General features: G+C 36.5%; 1 protein-coding gene across 2 annotated transcripts in view; it reads right to left on the reverse strand.

Moving 5' to 3' along the window:
* myo1ca (myosin Ic, paralog a) overlaps positions 1-24386 on the reverse strand; it is a 52730-nt gene that overhangs the window by 13201 nt on the left and 15143 nt on the right. For both annotated transcript variants that reach the window (XM_056458347.1, XM_056458346.1), the window contains exons 2-20: positions 15077-15235; positions 12383-12498; positions 11569-11767; positions 9958-10038; positions 9592-9774; positions 8606-8704; positions 8413-8526; positions 6890-6961; positions 6647-6766; positions 6450-6532; positions 5803-5908; positions 4532-4612; positions 4358-4449; positions 4192-4286; positions 4057-4103; positions 3896-3976; positions 3721-3826; positions 2043-2160; positions 1841-1954 (exon numbers count right to left, since the gene is read on the reverse strand). In XM_056458347.1, coding sequence (XP_056314322.1) covers positions 1841-1954; positions 2043-2160; positions 3721-3826; positions 3896-3976; positions 4057-4103; positions 4192-4286; positions 4358-4449; positions 4532-4612; positions 5803-5908; positions 6450-6532; positions 6647-6766; positions 6890-6961; positions 8413-8526; positions 8606-8704; positions 9592-9774; positions 9958-10038; positions 11569-11767; positions 12383-12498; positions 15077-15205 — 2036 coding nt within the window. In that variant the 5' untranslated portion in view covers positions 15206-15235. The remainder of the gene's footprint in view (positions 1-1840; positions 1955-2042; positions 2161-3720; positions 3827-3895; positions 3977-4056; positions 4104-4191; positions 4287-4357; positions 4450-4531; positions 4613-5802; positions 5909-6449; positions 6533-6646; positions 6767-6889; positions 6962-8412; positions 8527-8605; positions 8705-9591; positions 9775-9957; positions 10039-11568; positions 11768-12382; positions 12499-15076; positions 15236-24386) is intronic.

Consider the following 24386-nt stretch of genomic DNA (forward strand, 5'->3'; position numbering starts at 1 on the left):
CTGTCATAACTGCGATATTATCTTCACACACAATATAGCATGTGACAGTATGGGCTGCTTTTCACTGTACTTTGTGACAAAAAAGAATATTGAACATTGTTCTCTATCCTTGATGGAACTTGCAGGTATTTGATAGCTGTCCCTCACGCCTCATCACTAAGGTAAGCGGGCTGTATGCATACGCACAATACACTTATTTAAATATGTCTTATGATAATACTATGTAGGCACATTTAGAAAACATACACTATGTGTTTTTAAAACTTCTACAACAAATGTAAAGCAAAGCAAATGTATTTCCCATGTAAAAACTATCCAAAAGGCACGTAGATCTATACAGATGTCTTTTTGCGTATTTGTATATAATATATAGTGTGGATTATAATATAATAAACCGAGAGAGTAAATCTTTGTCATGGACCATATTTCGCAAAATAAGCTTGAAAAGTTGTCGAAAGCAGGGTGGTGCTGACGTATCAAGCAAGCTCCCCGAAGGCACTGCAGTCTGTTTATAGCCTAATGTTAGCTTTTCGGTTCTTGCGCTTGCATTTAAGATCCAAAACTAATAAAAGTTATATTTTCGCGTGAGGATTATCTGGTTGGACAAAACGTGTAATGAACTGTGTTTGAGCACAGAGCTTATTATTCTATGGGAAAATCCTATAGGGATTATCGAGGGAACCAGTTTTATGCTAGCAGCTGATTGGCAGTTCCTCTATAGTTCCTCCATTCTATTCTGCAACAGGTAAAGAAGTTGTTTTCTAGGAAAAATAAACTACTGCACAATTACATATTTTATTAACTTATTATTAAACAGTGCGGAAGTGAGGGATTTTCTTTCAGTGTTTAATATAGCCTAAACTGTGATCCCATTTGTGCTACAAATCAGCGCATTTATGACTATGATAATTAATCATGATAATGTGTTAAATGATACACTGACAATTGCAGTATCCGGAAAGTATTCATAGCGCTTTTTCCACATTTTTTATTGTTACAGCCTTATTCCAAAATGGATTCAATTAATTACTTTCCTCAACATTCTACACACAATACCCCATAATGACAATGTGAAAAAAGATTTTTTGAAATTGTTGCAAATTTATTAAAAATAAAAAGCAATGCAGCAATGTACAGAGACATCCTGAATGAAAACCTGCTTTAGAGTGCTCTGTACCTCAGACTGGGGTGACGGTTCATCATCCAGCAGGACAATGACCCGAAAGCACACCGCCAAAATATCAATGGAGCGGCTTCACATCAACTCGGTGAATGTCCTTGAGTGGCCCAGCCAGAGCCCAGACCTAAATCCTATTGAACATCTCTGAAGAGATCTGAAAATGGCTGTATACCGTTGCTTCCCATCCAACCTGATAAGAGCTTGAGAGGTACTGCAAAGAGGAATAAGCAAAAATTCCCAAAGACAGGTGTGCCAAGCTTGTGGCATCATGTTCAAAAAGACTTGAGGCTGTAATTGCTGCCAAAGGTGCATCAACTAAATTTTGAGCAAAGGCTGTCAATACTTATGTAAATGTGATTTTTCAGGTCTTATTATTTTTTAATAAATTTGCAACAATTTCAAAAAATCTTTTTTCACATTGTCATTATGGGGTATTGCGTGTAGAATCTGGAGGAAGAAAATGAATTTAATTCATTTGAAATAGGGCTGTAACAAAAAAAATGTGGAAAAAGTGAGGAGCTATGAATACTTTCCGAATGCGCTGTATTTTGGTCAAATGAATGCAGGCTTTGTGATCAGAAGAGATGTCTTTCATAAAATCTCTTTGTCTTCAAATGTTTGAACAGCAGCATTTACATCTGTTATTTTCCCTCCACCCACCTGCCCAGTTTGAATTCTTCAGGTTTGTAGTTGAGGTGTTTGACCAGTGTGGCGACCCCCTCAGGGAGATTCCCATGCCAGTTTGGCCAAGTGTCCGGACACAAAGATTTATACCTGTTCAAAATAAAGTATGAAATAAAAACATTGTGGTTAAATAATAGAGCCATCTGTAATCATAAAGTCTTTTGCATTAGAGCCTGACCTCTCCAAGAACGCCTCATAGCTTCGTCTGTATGCAAATCCAGCTCTCCTTACTCTTAGATTCTCCATCAAACCCAAATACTTCACCTGATGCCTGACCAAAACCTCATCAAACCTACCTGAAGAAACAGAGCAAGACAACAGATGTAGAACAGAAACACAACATAATGTAGATCATTTCAAAATATACACAGATTAATTAACATGTCTAATTTATTAAGAATTATGTAAAGCAAAGACATACTCTGACCTTTGGGGTGAAATCTCAAATAAATAAATGAGACTTTAAATAAATTTCATTGCAATGCAATGCAAGTTAATTTACACAAATAGATCTAAACACCATTGTTTGGTATTGTGCTAAAATTTCATAACAGGCTGATAGGTAAACCTTTGCAACTCTACTTTCTATATGACTTTTTCTAATAAATTAGATGTCAGAAGCTCACCCTCATTACTGACAAATGTTTTTTTTTTTTTCAACTCTTTTCTGAAATATTTTATGTAGACACATATGTCTACATAAAATATTGTTAATTTAATTAATTAATTTGCTTATTTTATGTTATTTTATGTATGTATGCATTTGGGTATATATGTGCTATTTTATATTTACACTAACAGGTCAATTTATTAGGTACACCTGTCCAACTGTTCATTAATGCCAATTTCTAATCAGCCAATCACATGGCAGCAACTCAATGCAGATAGAAAGGAAACAGTGACTCAAATAACCACTTGTTACAACTGAGGTATGCTGAAGAGCATCTCTGAATGCACAACATGTCCAACCTTGAGGCAGATGGGCTACAGCAGCAGAAGACCACACAAGGTGCCACTCCTGTCAGCTAAGAACAGGAAACTGAGGCTACAAGTAGATTAGAAAAATGATGCCTGGTCTGATTAGTCTCGATTTCTGCTGCGATATTCGGATGGCAGGGTCAGAATTTGACCGACATGAAAGCATGGATCCATCCTGCCTTGTATCAGCGGTTCAGGCTGGTCGTTGGTGGTGTAATGGTGTGGGGGATATTTTCTTGGCACACTTTGGGTCCATTAGTACCAATTGAGCAATGTGTCAACGCCACAGCCTTCCTGAATATTGTTGCTGACCATTTCCATCACTTTATGACCACAGTGTACCCAACTTCTGATGGGTACTTCCAGCAGGATAACGCACCATATCATAAAGCGTTAATCATCTCAGACTAGTCTTTTGAACATGACAATGAGTTCACTGTACTCAAGTGGCCCACACAGTCACCAGATCGTAATCCAATAGAGCACCTTTGGGATGTGGTGAAACAGGACATTCGCATCATGGATTTGCAGCCGACAAATCTGCAGCAACTGCGTGATTCTATCATGTCAATATGGACCAAAATCTCTGAGGAATATTTCCAGTACCTTGTTGAATCTATGCCATGAAGGATTAAGGCAGTTCTGAAGACAAAAGGGGGTCCAACCCAGTACTAGTAAGGTGTACCTAATAAAGTGGCCGGTGAGCGTATATGGTTTTTGATGCCTTTTTTGTTTGTTTAATTGAACTAGTGGTTGTATGGTGTTTGTGTATGTGTAGTATACATACTATCTATATTCTTTTTATTATATTTACAGAGGTATTATTTTCAGTTTGACCTAAGATGAACGAATTTAAAAAAAAGAAAAAACAAACTCACCTGGCTGTTTACCATCATTGGGTTTTATACAGCGCACATATGATGGTTCCTTAGACATCAGAATGTCCATCAGTTTAGCTAAACTGAGCTTGAACTGAGTGGCAGCCTGAGCAGAGACAACAAAACTTAATTCATTTTAGTTCACACGTACTGTATGTGTTTGTGTTCATCTAACCGTTTCAGGTCTTCTCTGGTCCATCAGCTCATCAGCATGGAAACATTGACTCACAATGTGATTGCTGGACTGACACAGCACCTGCAATGAGACACAGCAGGTTTAGAAGCACACATTGTTCAGTCATAACAGCACATCTAATGTTTGTAAACACACTGTACCTCCTTCAAGTGCCTGTATAGCAGGTCATTGTTTTTGTCCAGAAACCCTAAAAAATTGGAGAAAGATTAAAAATCATGGCACCAGAAGAATGAACTATGGATGGAAATATAAATTATTGATTTTTTTATCCTCACCATTGACGTTGTAGTTGACCTCTCCAGCATAATGTACCAGTCTAAACTCCTCCCGACCAATTGCCTTGCGGATCTTCCCATTGGCCATTTTATGACTGTAAATTGAAATGAACCAATCAGATAGCAGTTATGTTGCTTTAACAATGTTAACAACTTGTGGTCCTACGTGATAAAATGAGCGTGTCCACCCAACGTGTCCTCCAGCTTCTCCAGGAAGGTGATGTCACTGGCATCCCCTCGTCTTAAACACTCCTCATCCTGAGTACAATTTTTTTAATCATTAAAAGTACTGTAATTAGGTTGATTAACAAAAAAATGAATAAAAGGAAATCACACAGACCAGAATAGCGATGATGCCTTTATGTTTCTCCTCCACCAGGTCACAGATGATTTTGTTGTTGAAATACTCCACTCTCTCCCACTGACCAGAACACAACAAACATCAATTTTGCACAAATAGAATTCAAGTGAAAAATCCAAGTAAGAACTAGCACTTTATATTTTCACATGACAATTGCTCCCTTTGGGTCAAAAGTTTAGGATGCATATTCAGTTTTAGAAAAAAGCTGTATGGGTGCTTGCATTGAGGTAGCGATTTTTCGATGATTATGAAGCTCTAATTTTTAATAGAAATATCATCTGGTAGCATGGGCCAACCGCTAGGCATTCTGTCTTTCATCCCTGACACCATCCCCAACATAATTGCATAATTGTTTATTGCATAACAAGAACAGTAGAATACAAAAATTGAGAAATACAGTGCTTACAGTTTTTTCACATAAAAGGAACAAATCAATAGAGAATAATAAGCTGAATATAAACTTACAGGGGATATATAAATTACAAGAATTCATATTAGAAAATGATTCCAGAATTGCATAGATCCTTATAGCTTTTTTATTTTTAATGTATTTTAGAATTTCAATATAATGCTTAAGATCAATTTAAAAAAAATAAATGTTAGGTTTATCATTGAACATTTTTGTTTGTGTACATTGTACTTCCCATATATAATCATTATATTTTTATAATCAATTCTATTTTGAACAAATTGTGCTCCAAAGTTTTATTATTATTATTATTATTATTATTGTATATCAAAAAAAATCTCTTTACAAGAAAACTGAATTTTTTATATATTCAACATTATTTTATGTTTATGTCATGTTATTATATGTTATTATGTTACTCTTATTTACAAAAGGGGCACACAGATTCCATATCTCTAAAAAAAATGTCAACAATTTGTTTCTCTGGATAAATTAAATGAATTAGTTTATATGTCACTTCTTTAACTTTATTGGTGAGACAGTATTTACAAGGTAAGGTAGGTATTTACTTTTTTCCACTCAATCTGCTCAAATAAGGAATTCAAAAAAAAGGTTTGTACATGCGAGTGTGTATACTGTAGGTTTGTTTGCATGCATCAAGTTATATGTATATACGTAAGTTTCATATATGTTGTTTTGAATATCCAATAGTATAGGTGTATATGCAAGTAGTTTTTAGGTGTTTGTGCACGTGTTTTATGTAAGTGTTGATAAGCGAAGTTTGATTTAAATCCTACACAGCACCTCATAAGTTTGTGTTATTTTCCTCACACACACTCACCACAACACCCTCGGCCTCATACTCCTCCTGTTCACTTTTCAGTGTGAGCTCAATAAAGAGCTGCTGCAGTTTTTCATTGCAGTAATTAATGCAGAACTGCTCAAAACTACATAAAAAAAGAGAAACAAATTAGTGTTCTTGCTCATTTTTATTTCCCTAATATAATTTCCATTTCATGTTTTCAACAATGTGATGCAGATTCAAAATATTTGTTTTACTTCAAATTAAAATTTAAGGGATAACCCACCCAAAAATTTAAATTTGCTAATATTTCTCACACTTGTGTGGTTACAAATCTTTATAGGGTTCTTTTTTCTATTAAACACAAATAAGATATTTTGAAGAATGTTAGAAATCAGTAACCATTGACTTCTATAGTAGGTAAAACATATAATATGGAAATCAATGGTTACTGATTTACATCATTTTTCTAAGTAGCTTCCATTGTGTTCAACAGAAAAAGGAAACTCAAACACGTTTGTGAAAAGTGAAGGGTGAGTAAAGTAATGACAGAATTTTCAGTTTAGATTAATTATCCCTTAAACATGACAGATCCGCCAGTTTTGCTACATTGACCTAGTCCAACTATGGTATTTGTAGAAAAGATGGGGTTATACTAATCACAAATATGCCAAAGAGTAAAGAACCTGTTGTGTTGGAAGACCTCAAATCCATATATGTCCAGCAAACCAATAACAGAAGAACATTTACTGGAGTAGTAAACCTCATCCTGTGAAACATAAAAGCATAAGTTCATAGTTCTATAGTTGATAGACAACAATTCTGTGCCAAGTAAGCCCACTTTATTAAAACAAAATCACAGTGACAGACAGAAGGAGCACACCTTAAAGGCCAGTGATTGGTTCAACTTTTGGACAAGCCAGGTAAAGGCACGACCATATATGGCTTTGGCAAAAGAGTCCCGAGCAGAGAGAGCCTGTTCTAAACTCAAAGGACTGATCATCTGAAATCAAACACAGATACACAGACACACAGACTGCATCTACTGCTGGACTCAATGCGTGTAAAGATTAGCAAAGTTCAAGCATGCAGAAAGGGAACAGACAGAGAGATATTGTGATATTACCTCCTCCCCTTTGGCAACTATTTTCTTGTGAGTAAGAGCTGCTTTCAGGACTGATCCGTCCACACCCAGCAGCTGTAGATAGAACAAAATATTAAGGCACATTCCCTGTGTTTTTGCATGTGTGTAAATCAACAAGAACAAATGTGAGAAGGGGTTATCACTGAGAAGTTATTTCAACTTTTTAAAATTTTTTCCCCCAATTTCTGTTTAACGGAGAAATTTTTTTCAACACATTTCTAAACATAATAGTTTTAATAACTCATCTCAAATAACTGATCTATTTTATCTTTGCCATGATGACAGTAAATAATATTTGACTAGATATTTTTCAAGACACTTCTATTCAGCTTAAAGTGACATTTAAAGGCTTAACTAGGTTAATTAGGTTAACTATGCAGGTTAGGGTAATTAAGCAAGTTATTGTATAATGATAGTTTGTTCGGTGAACTGCCAAAAAAATATATAGCTTAAAGGGGCTAATAATTTTGACCTTAAAATGGTTTTTAAAAAAAATAAAAACTGCTTTTATTCTAGATGAAATAAAACAAACAAGACTTTCTCCAGAAGAAAAAATATTATCAGACATACAGTGAAAATTTCCTTGCTCTGTTAAACATAATTTGGAAAATATTTAAAAAAGAAAAAAAATTCAAAGGGGGGCTAATAATTCTGACTTCAACTGTATATATAAACAATTAATTAGCACTTGAATTCAAACTAATGGTTATATTTTCTCAGTTGTGATGTGGTCACTCTAGCTATTAATTGTCACACAAGATTTCAATATTTCTGTGAGGTGGGAAAGAAATGAAACACTTGTTACAGTGTAAGCAGGGCCAAACAAAATCTGCTGACTTTGTTGCTAAGTGTAGAGTACACACACACTTACAAAAATAAAAAAAATGACGCCTCTTCTGATATTTTTTTTGATTCCTATGGGCACAGACTCCATGTAGGCCTGGTTATTAGATTAAGCTTGAATAAAGTATTAGAATAATTAACTTTAAATTTTGTAAGGTATTTATTTCTTTAAAGTATCTAGTTATAGTTTTTTCAACACCACTGATATATTATTTCATTAACTATTATTTATATATTTATATATATATTATATTATTATATTATATATATATATATATATATATATATATATATATATATATATATATATATATATATATATATATATATATATATATATATATATATATATATATATGTATATATGTATATATATGTGTGTGTATGTGTGTGTGTGTGTGTGTGTGTGTGTAATAATTGCCAGACACCCTATTTTACGTCTGCATTTGACCTATATTGGGATTATGCTTTAAAAGTATACATAGTAAAACAACCTCTGGACAGTGTGTCCTGCGTACAATAGCACAGGACAAACCTGAGACAAGCACCTCTAATAAGACTGGTATCTAATTCCTCAGAAACAGGTATAAAGTTCTGACAGATACTAACATATCACTTGAGCTGGGACATTAAGTCATGTTGAGCACGAGCGCTCCACTCACCTGGGACAGAAACTGCAGTTGAGCTTCAGTGGTGACGTGAGTCTCTCCCTCCTCATCCTCTCCGAACTGTGTGTTCCCCAGATGTAAAACACTGGCCACGATCTCCATTAGAGCCTACAAAGACACATTGTAAGTATGTTGACTGTAACAAAAAAAAAATCAATGTCCAAAGTGCGTGCGTGCGTGTATGTACCTGTATCTCCTCCTCTTCAAAACCAATGATGGTGAGAGCATTTCTCACAACTTTCCATCCATTTTTATCACTGATAGAGCTCACACGTGGACAATTACCCTGACAGAGAGAGAGAGGAAGAGTATCTGTTACACACAAACATACGAACACCAGAAATAAAGCTGTGGTAAAAAATTGTCTGAGAAATCTATTTAGCAAATTTTAAAATGCTTTGCTATTCTCTCTTGAAGTGATTCTGAGCATGGTTTTTAACAGCAGATGGCGCTTTATGCTGGTTTTTAACCACAAATGCAAATCCTCATGGGAAGAGCTTTTCTGTGTTTGGCAGTAAAGTCTAGAAGAGATGCAGATGCAGATACTTGGGATACCTTTTATGAGACTTAACAACAATAATTACTATTTTTACTTTACTGTGGGGGTAGGTTTAGGGTTGGGGTAGACATTAATAAAACATTATGCAATGAGTAATTTAAGAAATAATATAAATAATTCTTGGTATTCATGGTAGTCATGTTATTTGGTTTTTATGTCACATTATTAATATAAACAGCTCACTCTGAACACTCTGGTAATTCACTTAAACCTTTCCTAACTTTAATAATGATAATTTATGATTCAGGTGGTTTTTGTAAGGAATTGGAAGCAAGCAGAGTATGACATGCAAAGCATGCAACATCATATGCTATGAAAAACTAGGTTAATAGAATAGATTCAAGAGAGAATATAATATAATATGTACAGTATTTTATTCTCTTTCATGTACACACACAGGGTGTTTCCAACTGGTATTAACATGCATTTTCAGAGATCTGATCACAATTAGTCAGCAAAGACGCATTACACTCTCACCTTGCTATCAGCATGCTTTCAAATGTATAGCATGTAACCACCCGTGTTGTATTTAGCATCATACATGAGTATTCAGATTGATGGAGACTCCTCTTAAGGTGCAAACAGAGCCATAAATACACTTCACATTAACACACCTTAATGAGGTAATGATAATGTTGTGGGTTGGTTTTGTCCAAACCAAGTCTTTTCAAAAGCAGGTCCTCTCCTCCCTCCAGCAGCTGATAGAAGATGTGAAAGTTTCTCTCGCCATGGTTCTGATGGGCCACACGGGATTTCTCCAATAAGTAATTGAGAATGTGACCTCCGATTGGAGCCCCCTGAACATGACAGAAACACAGCTGTTTTACCAGTGCACAACAGATGAACGACTTTCACTTTTATGAACACACCGTAGCCAGAGTGATTTCAAACCACATTACCATATGTCCAAAATACGATCAACAGAGTTAGGTGTTATTTCAGTAAAGGGTTGTGGTCTGTATGATAAGAAGTCCATTTACCTTATAGTCAAACTGAATGTCCATATATTTTCCAAAGCGACTGGAGTTGTCATTGCGGAGAGTTTTAGCATTCCCAAAAGCCTGTTGTGACAGAATGAGAGAGAAATTTAGCATGATGTGTACACATTTACTGACAGCTTATAATAATTAAACTTGTGCCAATGCACATTTTTTTGCGATTAAAAAACTGTCAATATTTACTAGAGACACAATTTAAAAGAATATATATGATTAATATATATGATTGATATATGGTTAATTTACATTTGTGAGTTCCCTTTCAGACAATTTAGATGGGGAAAATGGTTAAATGTATTGCAAAATGTGATTTACTACGGTGGCTTTTCCACTACATTCTGTACCTAATGCTTTTTTTAATACAACCTCAATCAAAGGATCAAACATGGTATTAACAAAAGGTGTATCCACACTGCTGACTGGTCTGATTGATAATGGAGAATCATCACCATTAAACCGCGGTCACACTAGAGTTGCAAAATTCTGTTGTACGGCATACAAAAAAGTAGCAGGATCAAACAAGATGATTAGACGTTAAAAAAAGCAGGCGTTTGCTCCATATTTTACATGTCTGCACAGAGAGGTCATGTTTTGATCTTCTGTTGGTCTCACACAGTCACCTGATGTGATTTCGCAGGTCAGAATTCACCAAACTTGAACTTTCAAATGCAGCGAAATGCAAAACTTGTTGCACAAACTTGCGTTTCCAGTCTGCCACATTCACATGCGCATGAATGGAAGTCTGTGGGGCAAAAAGTGCAGTGTAACCATAGCTTTAGTGGCATTCGATTTGTGACCTGAAACACCAAACCCAGAACATTTAAATAGTCAGCAGCAGTCACTGCTGTTTTATTGGTTTGTACAACAAAACCATTTTTTTTACCAGCTGAATAGATCCAGACTATAAACATTCTCTTGATCCAGCAGGATGGAGTGACCCGGAATACAAAAGTATGCAGGAAGTAACAGCAGTATAGGCGGCACAACTAAAGCGATAATCCCACCAACTTTAAATGCACTGAAAAAAATTATTCAAAGATGATTCCTTGGATTTACTTAATTTTTTTCCGTTAAGTGGTTGTAAACAATTTATTTGGGCTGAATTTAAACTAATTTAAATTAAGTTGAACATTATTAAATTCAATTTGTTTGTTTAAATTCAACATAAATAAATTGTTTGCAACAGTTTTGCATGCAACACTTTTTTCAGTGTACTAATCTGCAGTTGAAATGCAAAATGAGCCAAACAAAATGGAGGAGAACAATACTGTGCGAATCCATACCATACTGCTTAGTAGAAAAGCATTTACAAAAATTCCTGAATTTTGTTTCATTACTTAATGTTGACAAGACATATCTTAAACCAGTTTGTGTTAGTATTGACAATTATTATCAGTTCTGTTCATCTGCAACCTAATTTGTGCTGTTCTTGGAAGATTGTGTCATTCATAAAGAAAATGACCTACTATATCCTTTATTTTGAGATTGTGTCAATTAATCACCCGCAGAAATTTGCACTGCCATATTACAGGATTGAAAACTGATTTTCCCTGTTTCGTAAATGTGGCTTGCAGTGTTTGTGTGTGTGTTTACCTCCAGAACTGGATTGGACTGCAGCAGTCTTTCTCTGATAGTGTGTGTGTTGTTGCGAGTGGGACAGATGTGTGTGTAGTACTGAAGTATTTTTTTGGAGGCCTCAGTCTTTCCAGCACCACTCTCTCCAGAAATTAAAATACACTGATCTCTTCTCTCAGTCCGCAGCGCACGGTAGGAATTATCCGCCAGGGCAAAGCTAAGGTCACACAGAAAAAGATAAAATCACTGAAAACATATAAGGTAATAAATACAGATTCAGTTAAGCAGTAAGCGTTTTAAAGTGTAACTGTAGCATGTGGGTAAAAACTTATTGTGAGGAAATTTTACATTTTATAAACTGCTTGAAATTATTTGATAAGCAAACTTCTATTTCATCTACTTACATGTTTTCTACTGAGAAAATTCAGATAACTCCCACTGTTAAAGAGTGAAAAGTATGCTTGATTTAGAGTACATAGTCTGATTGGACAATATTATGTATATTGATGAGAAAAGAAACTCTAAGTGGACTTTTACAAGCTAAAGGTACATTTTTTAAAAGTTTAAGAGGACATTAGCATTAGCTGCAAAATGTGAATTTACAAAATGTGTAATAATCTACCTTTTTTAATCCACCAATCAGATTGGAATAGCTTGTGTGTGAGCATGGATTTCATGCTTTTTTAATGGTGAGGGTGTGATTGTGAATATGTGTGGAAGTGGAAAGTTGCAGGAGCCAATCTCGGGAATCTCCAGGAAAGTGAGTCATAATAGGGGAATTGGCGGAATGTTCTCAGGGATTCTCACGACCACACACACACTTAACACTCACATGTGAGGTGAAATCTCATAGAAGTTCACTCCTCTGTGGCGCTCCATGTTCTGTTTAGAGTAAATCTCCAGCTCCCGGTAAGGATTCACTGACACCAGCACCGACCCAATGTATGTCTTATATAGAGAGAAAGAGTGAGGAAGAAAAAAAGCAAAAAGCAAAAATGTAGAAAGTAAAGTTTTTTTGGAGTTTGTGGAGCCTCTTGCAGTATATTCACCTATATTCATTCATTCATTTTCTTTTTGGATTAGTCCCTTTATTAATCAGGGGTCGCCACAGCGGAATGAACCACCAACTTATCCAGCATATGTTTTACGCAGCGGATGCCCTTCCAGCTGTAAACCATGACTGGGAAACACACTCATTCACACACATACACTACGGACAATTTAGCTTACACAATTCACCTGCACCACATGTTTTTGGACTGTGGGGGAAACCGGAGCACCTGGAGGAAACCCATGCGAACACGAGGAGAACATGCAAACTCCACACAGCCGAGGCTCGAACCAGCGACCTTCTTGCTATGAAGCAAACGTGCTACCCACTGTGGCCCCGTGATGTCCCTATTCTATTAATTGATTGATTAAAATTAAAACTAATTAAAAACTGTAAAAACAAAATATAATATTAAGTAAAACAGTTAGAGCTCAGCATAAATGAGAACATCCCAATACAAATATTTTTTATCCATTTATCAGTGAATAAAGGTAATATATTTTGGTGCATTTAAACATAACATATTTATTAAACAGACAATACTTTAGTCACCAAACATCTTTAGAAATAGAAAGATAATACATTTAAACTTAAGCTAAATATTGCTAACATAATTTCATATATATTTTTGTTTCTCTTGATTTTTCCTCTTTTGTAAATGTTAATAAAAATGTTTTCCCCTTATCACATTAATTTAGGTGTACTATTTTTTGGACTGTGATCTTAAGTTTCTTGTTAGATTAGCTGCAGATTTGGCTTCAAAACTGACTAACCTAATGTATATGCACAAATATATAATTGCAAATCATCATAAAGAAAAATGTAAAAGATAGATTTGTGATGGGTGTACTCATACAACCCTGACAAGTCTTGTCGTCTATCCAAGTTTTAGGATCAACAAATAATAACTTCACTTCTAGTTGATCATTTGGTATCATAAAGGGCTTATATGAATGGCAAAGGCCTCTAGATTATGCTTATTTTTACCAAAATAAAATATGATCATGCCTTGATTTTTAATGATTTAATTAAAACAGTAAGGTCTGACTTTGCTTAGATAAAAGTCTTGTGATTTAACAGAAATAATGTACAGTATAGAATATAAAGTCATGGTGTAGTGGAAAAAGAATTAATATTGTGTATGACTCTCATGAGCTTGGAGGACTGCATCCATACATCTCTGCAATGACGCAAACAATTTATTAATAGTCATCTGGAATGGCAAAGAAAGCGTTCTTGCAGGACTTCTAGAGTTCATCAAGATTCTTTGGATTCATCTTCAATGCCTCCTCCATCATCATACTCCAGACATCTTCAATAATGCTCATCTCTGATGACTGGTCTGGCCAATCCTGGAACACCTTGACCTTTGCTTTCAGGAACTTTGATGTGGAGGCTGAAGTATGAGAAGGAGCGCTGTCCTGCTGAAGAATTTGCCCTCTCCTGTGGTTTGTAATGTAATGGGCAGCACAAATGTCTTCATACCTCAGGCTGTAGATGTTGCCAGCCACTCTGCAGATCTCTCACACACCCCCATACTGAATGTAACCCCAAACCATGATTTTTCCTTCACCAAACTTGACTGATTTCTTTGAGAATCTTTAATCCATGCAGGTTCTAATAGGTCTTCTGCAGTATTTGTGATGATTGGCATGCAGTTCAACAGATGATTCATTGAAAAAAATCTACCTTCTGCCACTTTTCCAAATGATCAACTAGCAGTCAAGTTATTATTTGTTGCTCTTACAACTGGGATCGACGACAAGACTTTTGTCAGGTAGTGTACATGCTGAGCACTGTATATTGGAAATATTATTGTATAAAATTACTGCTTTGCATTTACATTTTTTTTCCTCAATGAGAAAGCTGCAGTTTCAGCAGCCATTTCTCCAGTCTTCAAGGTCCAACCATCCTTTAGAAATAAAATTTCAAACAGTCATGTTTTTTTTTCCCAGTACTGGGTTGAAGCTGGAAGGGTTGCGAAAAAACATATGCTGGAATAGTTGGCGGTTCATTCCACTGTGGCGACCCCTAATAATCAGGGACTAAGCCGAAGGAAAATGAATGAACAGTCATGTTTAAGAAACATTTCTTATTATTTTTATCAGTGTTAAAAGAGAGTTGTGAAGCTGGATACTTTATGTGGTGTTTGAATAACACAAGGTAAAAATATATATATAAAAAAGATAAATAAAGTATTATTTTTAATCCAGTTAAGTGTTTACAATGGCTAATGTTGACTGCGGGGTCAATTTCAGGGCAAAAAAAAAGTAACATTTTGAAGAGAGGAAATAAAATGCGTCTAGGTCCCACATAATAAAAATAGCTTCAAATGTGTGGGGCAGTTACTAAATAATAAATATTGGATTGTGCTTGAAATGTTATACTATTTTTAATAATAATTAATGAATATACAGTTGAATATTGTTATATTATCATAAGATATAATATAACATTTTTGTGTATGTGTCTTACATAAATGAGACCCTCTCTGTACCGCCGGCGCAGGTTTTCAATGAAAGCGGCTTCACTGTTGGGGTTCTCCAAGAGCAAGAAATCTTGAACGCCGACCCGGTCTCTGGCTGACAGAGCGCTCTCCATCATTAACCGTACTCCACCCTCTACACCAACCTCCTGTAGAGAGAGAGACAAAGACAGAAAGTAGAAAAAAAAAACACACATAGAGAACTCTGATTCACACATTTACACACATCAGAGCTACAGAACAGGAACTGAGAGTGGGTATTTGTAGACTTATAACCAAGTCTGCGGGGAATCTGCAGCTAACAGTTCTGAGGAAAGTTCCGTGGATTTTCGCACAATTTTACACATCACTGCCACTTCTGTGTTTGTTTAGGAAATGATCGGAGTAATTTGTAAGCTCTTTTCTTTCTACACCTTCGAAAAAATCTTGCATCCCTCTTAAAAAAATACTACCAATTGACTAAAACAGCACAAATATACACAGCAACAAGTCAAAAAAAAAAATCAACAAAAGACAAACACCACACACTCATGCAAGTACAAGTTCTCCTACAAAAGGGGTTTCTTTAAACAGTTTGGCTTCAGTTCCTGACACACAAACACAGTTGTCTGTTTTTGTGAGTTAGCGCTGGTACCTCTGCATGTGAATTCAGTGGAAAATCTGACAAGACTTTAAGTGCTTGAGGAAGTGTGTGTTTGGAGTGGGTTCAGAAAGAAAGAGCGTGTGTGTGTGTGTGTGTGTGTGTGTGTGTGTGTGTGTGTGTGTGTGTGTGTGTGTGTGTGTGTGTGTGTGTTTGTGAGAGAGACAGGAAGGTCACCTGTGGAAGCTCATGTTAGAACAATAATCTGTGGTGTGTGTGAGTGGATGTTCCCTTTCCTTGGCTCTGCTCCACTGTTGTTCCACAGATTCTTTTCCAATGGATGAGCGATAAGGGTCCACTAAAATGACTAACAAGGTTTTAGTGACCCACCAGATACCTCTCTCCCTGGACACCTGCACTTTCAAATCCTTCCCACTGCCATTCTTTATCCATTGTTCTTTCAGCCCTGTGTGTGTGCGCGTTTTGTTTTTACTATACACTAGAATGCAGGCGTTCAAACATGAAATCACACTCCTGCACATAATGTCCCAATGCATTCCTCTTCTCATTGTGTTAATCCTATTTGCTGTGATCCACTTTTAAATTGGCCAAGCTTTTTATATCAACCAAGTTAAATAAACATCATCTTCATTATTAACTTAATAACTTGTATTTTGAGACGAACTAATGAATTCTTAGATAATTCATTTTTCTGACTGGACTACCTTTTATAACAGCTTAAACACTCACCGGCCACTTTATTAGGTACACCTGTCTAACTGCTTGTTAATGCAAATTTCTAATCAGCTAGTCACATGTCAGCAACTCAATGCATTTAGGCATGTAGACAAATTCAAGACAATCCACACAGCATCAGAATGGGGAAGAAAGATGATTTACGTGACTTTGAACGTAGCATGATTGTTGGTGCCAGACGGGCAGGTCTGAGTATTTCAGAAACTTCTGATCTACTTTGATTTTCACGCACAACCATCTAGGGTTTACAGAAAATAGTCCTATTAAAATAAAATATCCAGTGAGCGGCAGTTCTGTAGGCACAAATGCCTTGTTGATGCCAGAGGTCAGAGGAGAATGGCCAGACTGGTTCCAGCTGATAGAAAGGCAACATTAACTCAAATAATCACGTTACAATCAAGGTATGCAGAAGAGCTTCTCAGAATGCACAACATGTCAAACCTTGAGGCGGATGGGCTACAGCAGCAGAAGACCACAGCGGGTGCCACTCCTGTCAGCTAAGAACAGGAAACTGAGGCTACAATTCACACAGGCTCACCAAAATTGGAAAACAGAAGATTGGAAAAACATTGCGGTGGTCTCCCTATTGTGGTGGAATGGGAGATTCGCATTATGGATGTGCAGCCGGCAAATCTGCAGCAACTGCGTGATGCTATCATTTCAATATGGACCAAAATCTCGGAGGAATATTTCCAGTACGTTAACAAATCGATGTCACGAAGGATTAAAGCAAAAGGGGTTTCCAACCCAGTACTAGTAAGGTGTACCTAATAAAGTGGCCGGTGAGTGTATAATTCAATATATAAAAACATGGATGTGAAATCGTAACTTCTTACAGCATTTTTTAAAGTTAATGTTATTGGCAATTTTAACTACAGTTTCTGACCTTGAGTGTTGTTAACAACGTGCTTGAGTCAGTCTGACAGACTGAATATTTATTAGTTCAACTGAAGCCAAGTTTGGAATGCTTTTGTATAAAACTTGGGAGCTTGTTTAGGAATCGTGGGCAGAGATTTATTTCATTTAAAGGTAATTTTTATACTAAAAGAGTATCAAATGAAGTGGCAAAAAGTGACTTGAGTTTCTGACTGTACCCAGAACAGCCTGTTCAAAGTTGGACTTAAAGTGCTCTAGTTCAGTCAGATGGACAAATTTGATTGCATAAATTCCTAATGACCAAACAAGCAATGACCTTACATTGTACATCTTAGCTTCATCCAATTTTGCTTATATTAGCACTAATCTGTAAATGTTTTGTCGAAATTGAGGCAGTAGTCTGTTCTTAATTAAAAGATTACCAACTTGATAAGAAAAATGGAAAAGAATGTACGTACTTCATGCACACAACTGTCATAACTATAATTACGCATTGAAAGACAACTTAAACTTACAACAACACAGTGCATATAATAATTGATTTCATAGTGTGTTGATTGGGACACAGTTCTAGAATGTTGACTATTAGCATTAATTCTGATCCAGATTAAAGTTTTATGTCACTCTATACTGATAAACAAGTGACCATTCTCTTACACAATTGACATGCAGTATTAATGATCAACTATTGAATGTTTTTACATGAAATGTTAAGGGTAGGCAAAATAATCTACTGGTAGCAATCATAGACAGGCATGGAAGAACGTGATATTTCATTCCAATAAAGGCACATGCACTCCTGGGGAAAACTGTATGAATGAACAACAACAAATAAATAACAGGGAAATATGTATGGACTGTAGTTTTATGGATGGTTCACACAAAATTAGAGACCTTTAAAGATGTACATTAGATTTTTTCTTCAGGAGAACATTAAAGAAGATTTTAGCTGAAACCTTGGTACATTTGTGGATTCATAAAATGCAGATCAACATCTACCTGCACTAAGAATTTAAATAAATAATGATAATAAAAAATAACAACAATAAATAAATGTTTATATTTCTATCTATTTCTGATTTCTGTCTAAAATAAATGTCAGACAATTTCTTATACAGAGCAGGGGTACTACCCACACTCTGTTTTGCAGGGCCTGTTTAGCTCCAGCTAGCTTCAATTCACACCTCTCAGGATGTATCTAGTATATCTACTAAGAGATTTGTAACACATAAGCTAGGTCAGGTGTCTAATTGGGGATGGGGCTAAACTCTGCAGGACATCAGCCCACCAAGACCAAGTTTGGGCACCCCTGTTCTAGAGCAGTGTGTCTCAACCACATTCCTGGAGGACCACCAACACTACATGTTTTGGATGTCTCATTCGCTTTCACACCTATTTTAGGTCTTTTAGTCTTTGCTAATGAGCTGGTGATCTGAATCAGGTGACATGGAAAATGTGCAGAGCTGATCGTTCTCCAACATGGTTGAGAAACACTGTTCTAGATGATCTCTATAATAGTTTACCTGCTCAAACTAAACCCTTTTCATATAGAGTCACTGCTATAAATCCAGCTGTTTAAGTCACTCAGTTGAGTGCCCACCAGACACACTAGAGGGCAATCTACACATCACATCTGCCACTGAACTGAACTACAAATCCCACTATGCACTGCAGTCACACATCAGTTCCAGATCATTACTTGATTATACATGCAGCGGAGACTCATCATTACTGATTACTGGGACTAAATATACACGTCACACACACATTCATCCAGTGCTGAGTCTTGTTTCCCTAGTGAGTATTTCGTAAACAGGGGTGGACTTAACCAATAAGCGAGGTAAGCAGCCGCTTAGGGCCCCGGGGAATTAGGAGGCCCTGATTAAACCCTATATTAAACATATAGCTCTCTTGTAAATTTTATATCAGATGTTGTAAAATTTGTCTATAACTGTTAATATTTTAACGTTATTACTTCTTTTCAAAACCGGGGGCGCCCATGAATAGAGGAACGTACTGCACATAGGCGTGGTGTGATCAGTTCAAAGACACTGCCGGCCTGCCAGCGATCTCAGTAGAATGTTCAAGAGTGACTATTTTTAGAACATTAGAGGGAACAAAATAGAAATAAGACAAACAATGAAATTCAGTTCCCTGCATGATCCTGTTTTCTGGCCAAAACACCTGTCAGATGATGAGCCCTGTGAGCTTGTTAAAAGAGGATCTGTTCAATAAAATATCATTTCCCAATGAAAAGTAAAGGCTGCCAGTTCACAAACAGCAATTATTTAATTTATAGGAAAAAATGGTGACAAGATTAGTTTGATTGATTGTGAATTAAATTTGTTTAAATGTTTTTTTTTTAATTAATATTAAGATCTAAATCACAAAAAAATGGCTAATTAAGTGTACATAGATTTTTGTGAATTTATTGCATGTAATTTTACATTAAGAAGATACGGGTTCCTTTAAATATAAAAATATATAATATATACTTTAAATATATATATATATATATATATATATATATATATATATATATATATATATATATATATATATTACATGCAGTTTATTTAAAAAAAAAACTAATCTACAGAAAAATATCTATAGAGAAAGTCAAGAGAATGTTGTGAGTTTCAGTGCTAGGGCCCCATACCTGGAACTGCATAAGGTCCCTAAATCACTTAGTCCGCCCCTGTTCATAAGGGTTTTCTTTCTAGTCTAGTTTTGGTTTTTGACCCTTGTTTTTTCATTGTTTATGTTTGTTTTGCCACCTCGGACTTCACCTGTGACTATGATTACTCTTTTGGATTTCTCTTATACTACTGTTTGCTCCTGTACTAACATTGCCTGTCTGACTACTCTCAAATAAATCTGCATTTGGATCCTCACCTCTGTCACCACTCAATAATTACACCAGCAAACAGTTCCTAAGCGGATACCCTTCTGAAGAACTGAATACCACTGATAATGCACGCAATACTGATATACAGTATATGTTTGGTATGTTTGAAAAAAAGGCTGCACTAGATAATGACAGATTCCAATCTGCAGGAGTTTAAGGCTGCAGGGTTAAAAGTGTGTTCAGTATAAACTGCTGCAAAGACAAATGTCAGCACTGCTCAAATAGCTCTAGGGCTGTCTAGCAGATTTTCCTTAAACAAAGAATTACAGCAGGATGTCTTAAAAACCCAATCAATATCACAAATACAGACTTCACATAAGCAGAGATTACAAGCTATCCCTTTGGAGGAACTTTTTGATAACATACAAATAGCTGATGGGTGTCAGTGAATTGATTATTAGAATGAGATTAAAAAACTACATAAAGCAACAATAAATACCCTTCTAAAGGCACCACAAACCATAATCTTTAAGCTCACATTACATGCATGCTGTGTTCATGCTGTGATGAGGTTTAAAAGTTCAGCATATCTCATCTTTGCCCTTCTGTTTATCTCAGGCCCTGTTTAGACACCGATACAGCTCTCTAGTTTAGTTGTAGAAAGAAAGGAGAGAGAAATCTGCAAGTTCATGATCCCGTGGCCCCGTAGAGTCGGCCTGTTTGCACTTAGTTTTAACACCCATCCCGGGTGATTCAAGCACAAGTAGTCAGCTGAGAGACATCACTATTTACACATGGTGTTTACAGTTAAAATGTGTCTCGCGTGAGCACTTTTCTCCAAATTAAATTATGTGCTCAGAGTAAAACTCTCATTGCCAAAAATGTCCATTTTATCAGACAAATGATATTTTAGAGAATGACTGCACTCTCACAAGTTGAAGTTGATATTATATTAAAAAATATTCACTAATTAGCCTGAAAGTCAAGTTTATTATATGTAATGTAATGTAATTTGTATTTATATAGGCAAGGCAAGGCAAGGCAAGTTTATTTATATAGCACATTTCATACACAGTGGCAATTCAAAGTGCTTTACATAAACAGGAATAAAAGAAACAAGTATAAGAGAAATAAAAAAACAAATAATAGAAATGGTAAAAATAGAAATAAAATAAAATCTGATAAAATGTGTTATAAAAGAATTAAAAAGAAGAGAAAAACATAATAGTTCGATCTGTCGGACGTAGCACAGTGCTCATTCAGTAAAGGCACAGCTAAACAGATGTGTTTTCAGTCTTGATTTGAACGTGTCTAATGTTGGAGCACATCTGATCATTTCTGGAAGCTGATTCCAGCAGCGAGGGGCGTAATAGCTGAAAGCCGATTCACCCTGCTTTGACTGAACTCTTGGAATTTCTAGTTTATTTGATCCTAAAGATCTGAGTGATCTGTTGGGTTTGTATTCAGTGAGCATATCTATAATGTATTGAGGTCCTAGGCCATTTAGTGATTTATAGACCAGTAATAATACTTTAAAATCTATTCTGAATGTAACTGGGAGCCAGTGTAAAGACCTGAGGACAGGTGTGATGTGCTCTGATTTCCTGGTTCTGGTCAGAATTCTGGCTGCAGCGTTCTGGATGAGCTGCAACTGTCTGACTGTCTTTTTGGGAAGGCCAGTGAGGAGGCCATTACAGTAATCCACCCTGCTGCTGATAAAAGCATGAACAAGTTTCTCTAAGTCTTCACTGGAAACAAAGCATCTAATTCTTGCAATGTTTTTGAGATGATAGTATGCTGATTTACTAACTGTTTTGATATGACTATTAAAACTCAGATCTGACTCCAGAGTCACACCAAGATTTTTGACCTTATTTTTTGTTGTTTGACCCTTAGAGCCAAGGTACGCATTCACCTTGAGAACCTCATCTCTGTTCCCAAACGCAATCACTTCAGTTTTCTCTTTGTTTAACTGAAGAAAGTTTTGGCACATCCAATTGTTAATTTCATCAATGCATTGGCAGAGGGTGTCAATGGGGCTGTAGTCATTAGGCAGTAAGGCTAGGTAGATCTGAGTGTCATCAGCATAACTGTGGTAGGAGATTTGTTTTTTTCTCATTATTTGGCTCAGAGGGAGCATATAAAGGTTAAACAGGAGTGGTGCCAGAATCGAGCCTTGTGGGACTCCACATGTCATGGGTGTCCACCTCGACCTATGGTCACCTATACTGACATAGTAACCTCTTCCTTCAAGGTAAGATCTGAACCATTTGAGGACCGTCCCAGACAGCCCAACCCAGTTTTCCAGCCTATCCAGAAGTATGCTGTGATCGACAGTGTCAAATGCGGCACTGAGATCGAGCAGTACCAGCACTGTTAGTTTGCCTGAATCTGTATTTAGGCGGATGTCATTGATTATCTTTATAAGGGCGCTCTCTGTACTGTGATGTGGTCTGAAACCAGATTGATAATTGTCCAAACACCCCTTGTAGTTTAAGAACTTGTTAACCTGGTTAAAAACAACTTTTTCAATTATTTTGCCAATGAAAGGGAGATTTGAGATGGGCCTGTAATTGCTCAATATGGTGTTATCCAGGTTGCTCTTCTTCAAGAGGGGTTTAACAACTGCAGTTTTAAGTGAGTTAGGAAAAATCTCTGAGAGAAGTGAAGCATTTACCACTTTTAGAAGATCCATTTCTAAGCAGGTAAACACCGTTTTAAAGAATGATGTGGGGAGCGTGTCAAGACTGCAGGTTGATGTTTTCATAACTTGCACGATCTCTTCTAAGATTTTGCCATTAATTGCCATCAAATCGGACATAATGTCTGATTTCTTAAGTTGTGGTTGAGCTAGTCTGACGTCGACACAATTTGGCTGATTGGATGAGCTGATTGCCTTTCTGATATTATTGATCTTGTCAGTAAAGAAATGAGCAAACTCATTACATTTGCTTTCAGAGAGTAGCTCACTGGGAATCCGACTGGGGGGGGGTTGTGAGTTTCTCTATTGTTGCAAAGAGTTTACGAGCATTGTTTACGTTGCTGTTTATAAGGCTTGAGAAGAAAGTCTGCCTAGCAGTTTTTAGTTCCATATTAAAAGCACGAAGACTGTCTTTATAGATATTATAATGGACTACTAGTTTCGTCTTTCTCCACATACGCTCAGCTTTTCTGCACTGTCTTTTCGTCATTTTTATTCTTGGGGACCTAGTCCAAGATCCCCTTTGCCTGCTAGTTATATTCTTGGCTTTAACAGGAGCAATGTCATCTATGACATTCTTAACTTTAGAATTAAACAAATCAAGGAGAGAATCAACAGAGTCTGCAGATATACTTGGTGCTAGCGATATGGCCTTCATAAACTGCTCATTAGTGTTCTCATTGATGCATCTCTTTCTGACAGAGACAGATCTGTCTTTAATAGCTGGAGTGATCAATATGTCAAAGAAAATACAGAAATGATCAGATAGTGCAACATCCTTAACAACAGTTGATGAAATGTGTAAACCCTTAGTTATAAGTAGATCAAGAGTGTGTCCACGATTGTGTGTGGGTCCTTGAACATGCTGAGTCAGATCAAAAGTGTTCAAAACTATAGCGCATTTATCGTGTATGGCCATACAACCAAAGCACTTCACAATCATGAGGGGAGTCTTTCCACACCACCACCAGTGTGCAGCATCCACTTGGATGATGCAAAGGCAGCCACAGGACAACGGCACCATGAGCTTACCACATACCAGCTTTTGGTGGAGTGAAGAGACAGTGATAAAGCTAGTTCGGTGGTTGTGGATGATTGGCCATGATCAGTGAAGGTCGATGGAGGGAAATTGGCCAGGATACCAGGGTTACACCCCTACTCTTTACAAGAAGTACCATGGTATATTTAATGACTACAGAAAGTGGGGACCTCAGTTTAACGTCTCATCCAAAGTATGTCTCTCAATGACAGTATAGTGTCCCCTTCAATATACTGTGGCATTAGGCTTACACAGACCACAAGTTGAGTGCCCCCTGCTAGCCTCACTAAAACCACTTCCAACATCAATTTAATTTTCCCATGTGGTCTCCCATCCAGGTACTAACCAGGCTCAGCACTGCTTAGCTTCAGTGAGTAACCCAGTCTTGGGCTGCAGGGTGATATGGCTGTGGAAATTCTGTGTTATTTCTCAATAGAATTACAGGTTTAAACTGTCTAGTGCTTTTGCTTTTTTAGTATTAGTTTTTAATAGTAATAGCA

This window comes from Danio aesculapii, chromosome 5, assembly GCF_903798145.1.
Source record: "Danio aesculapii chromosome 5, fDanAes4.1, whole genome shotgun sequence".
Taxonomy (NCBI): Eukaryota; Metazoa; Chordata; class Actinopteri; order Cypriniformes; family Danionidae; genus Danio; species Danio aesculapii.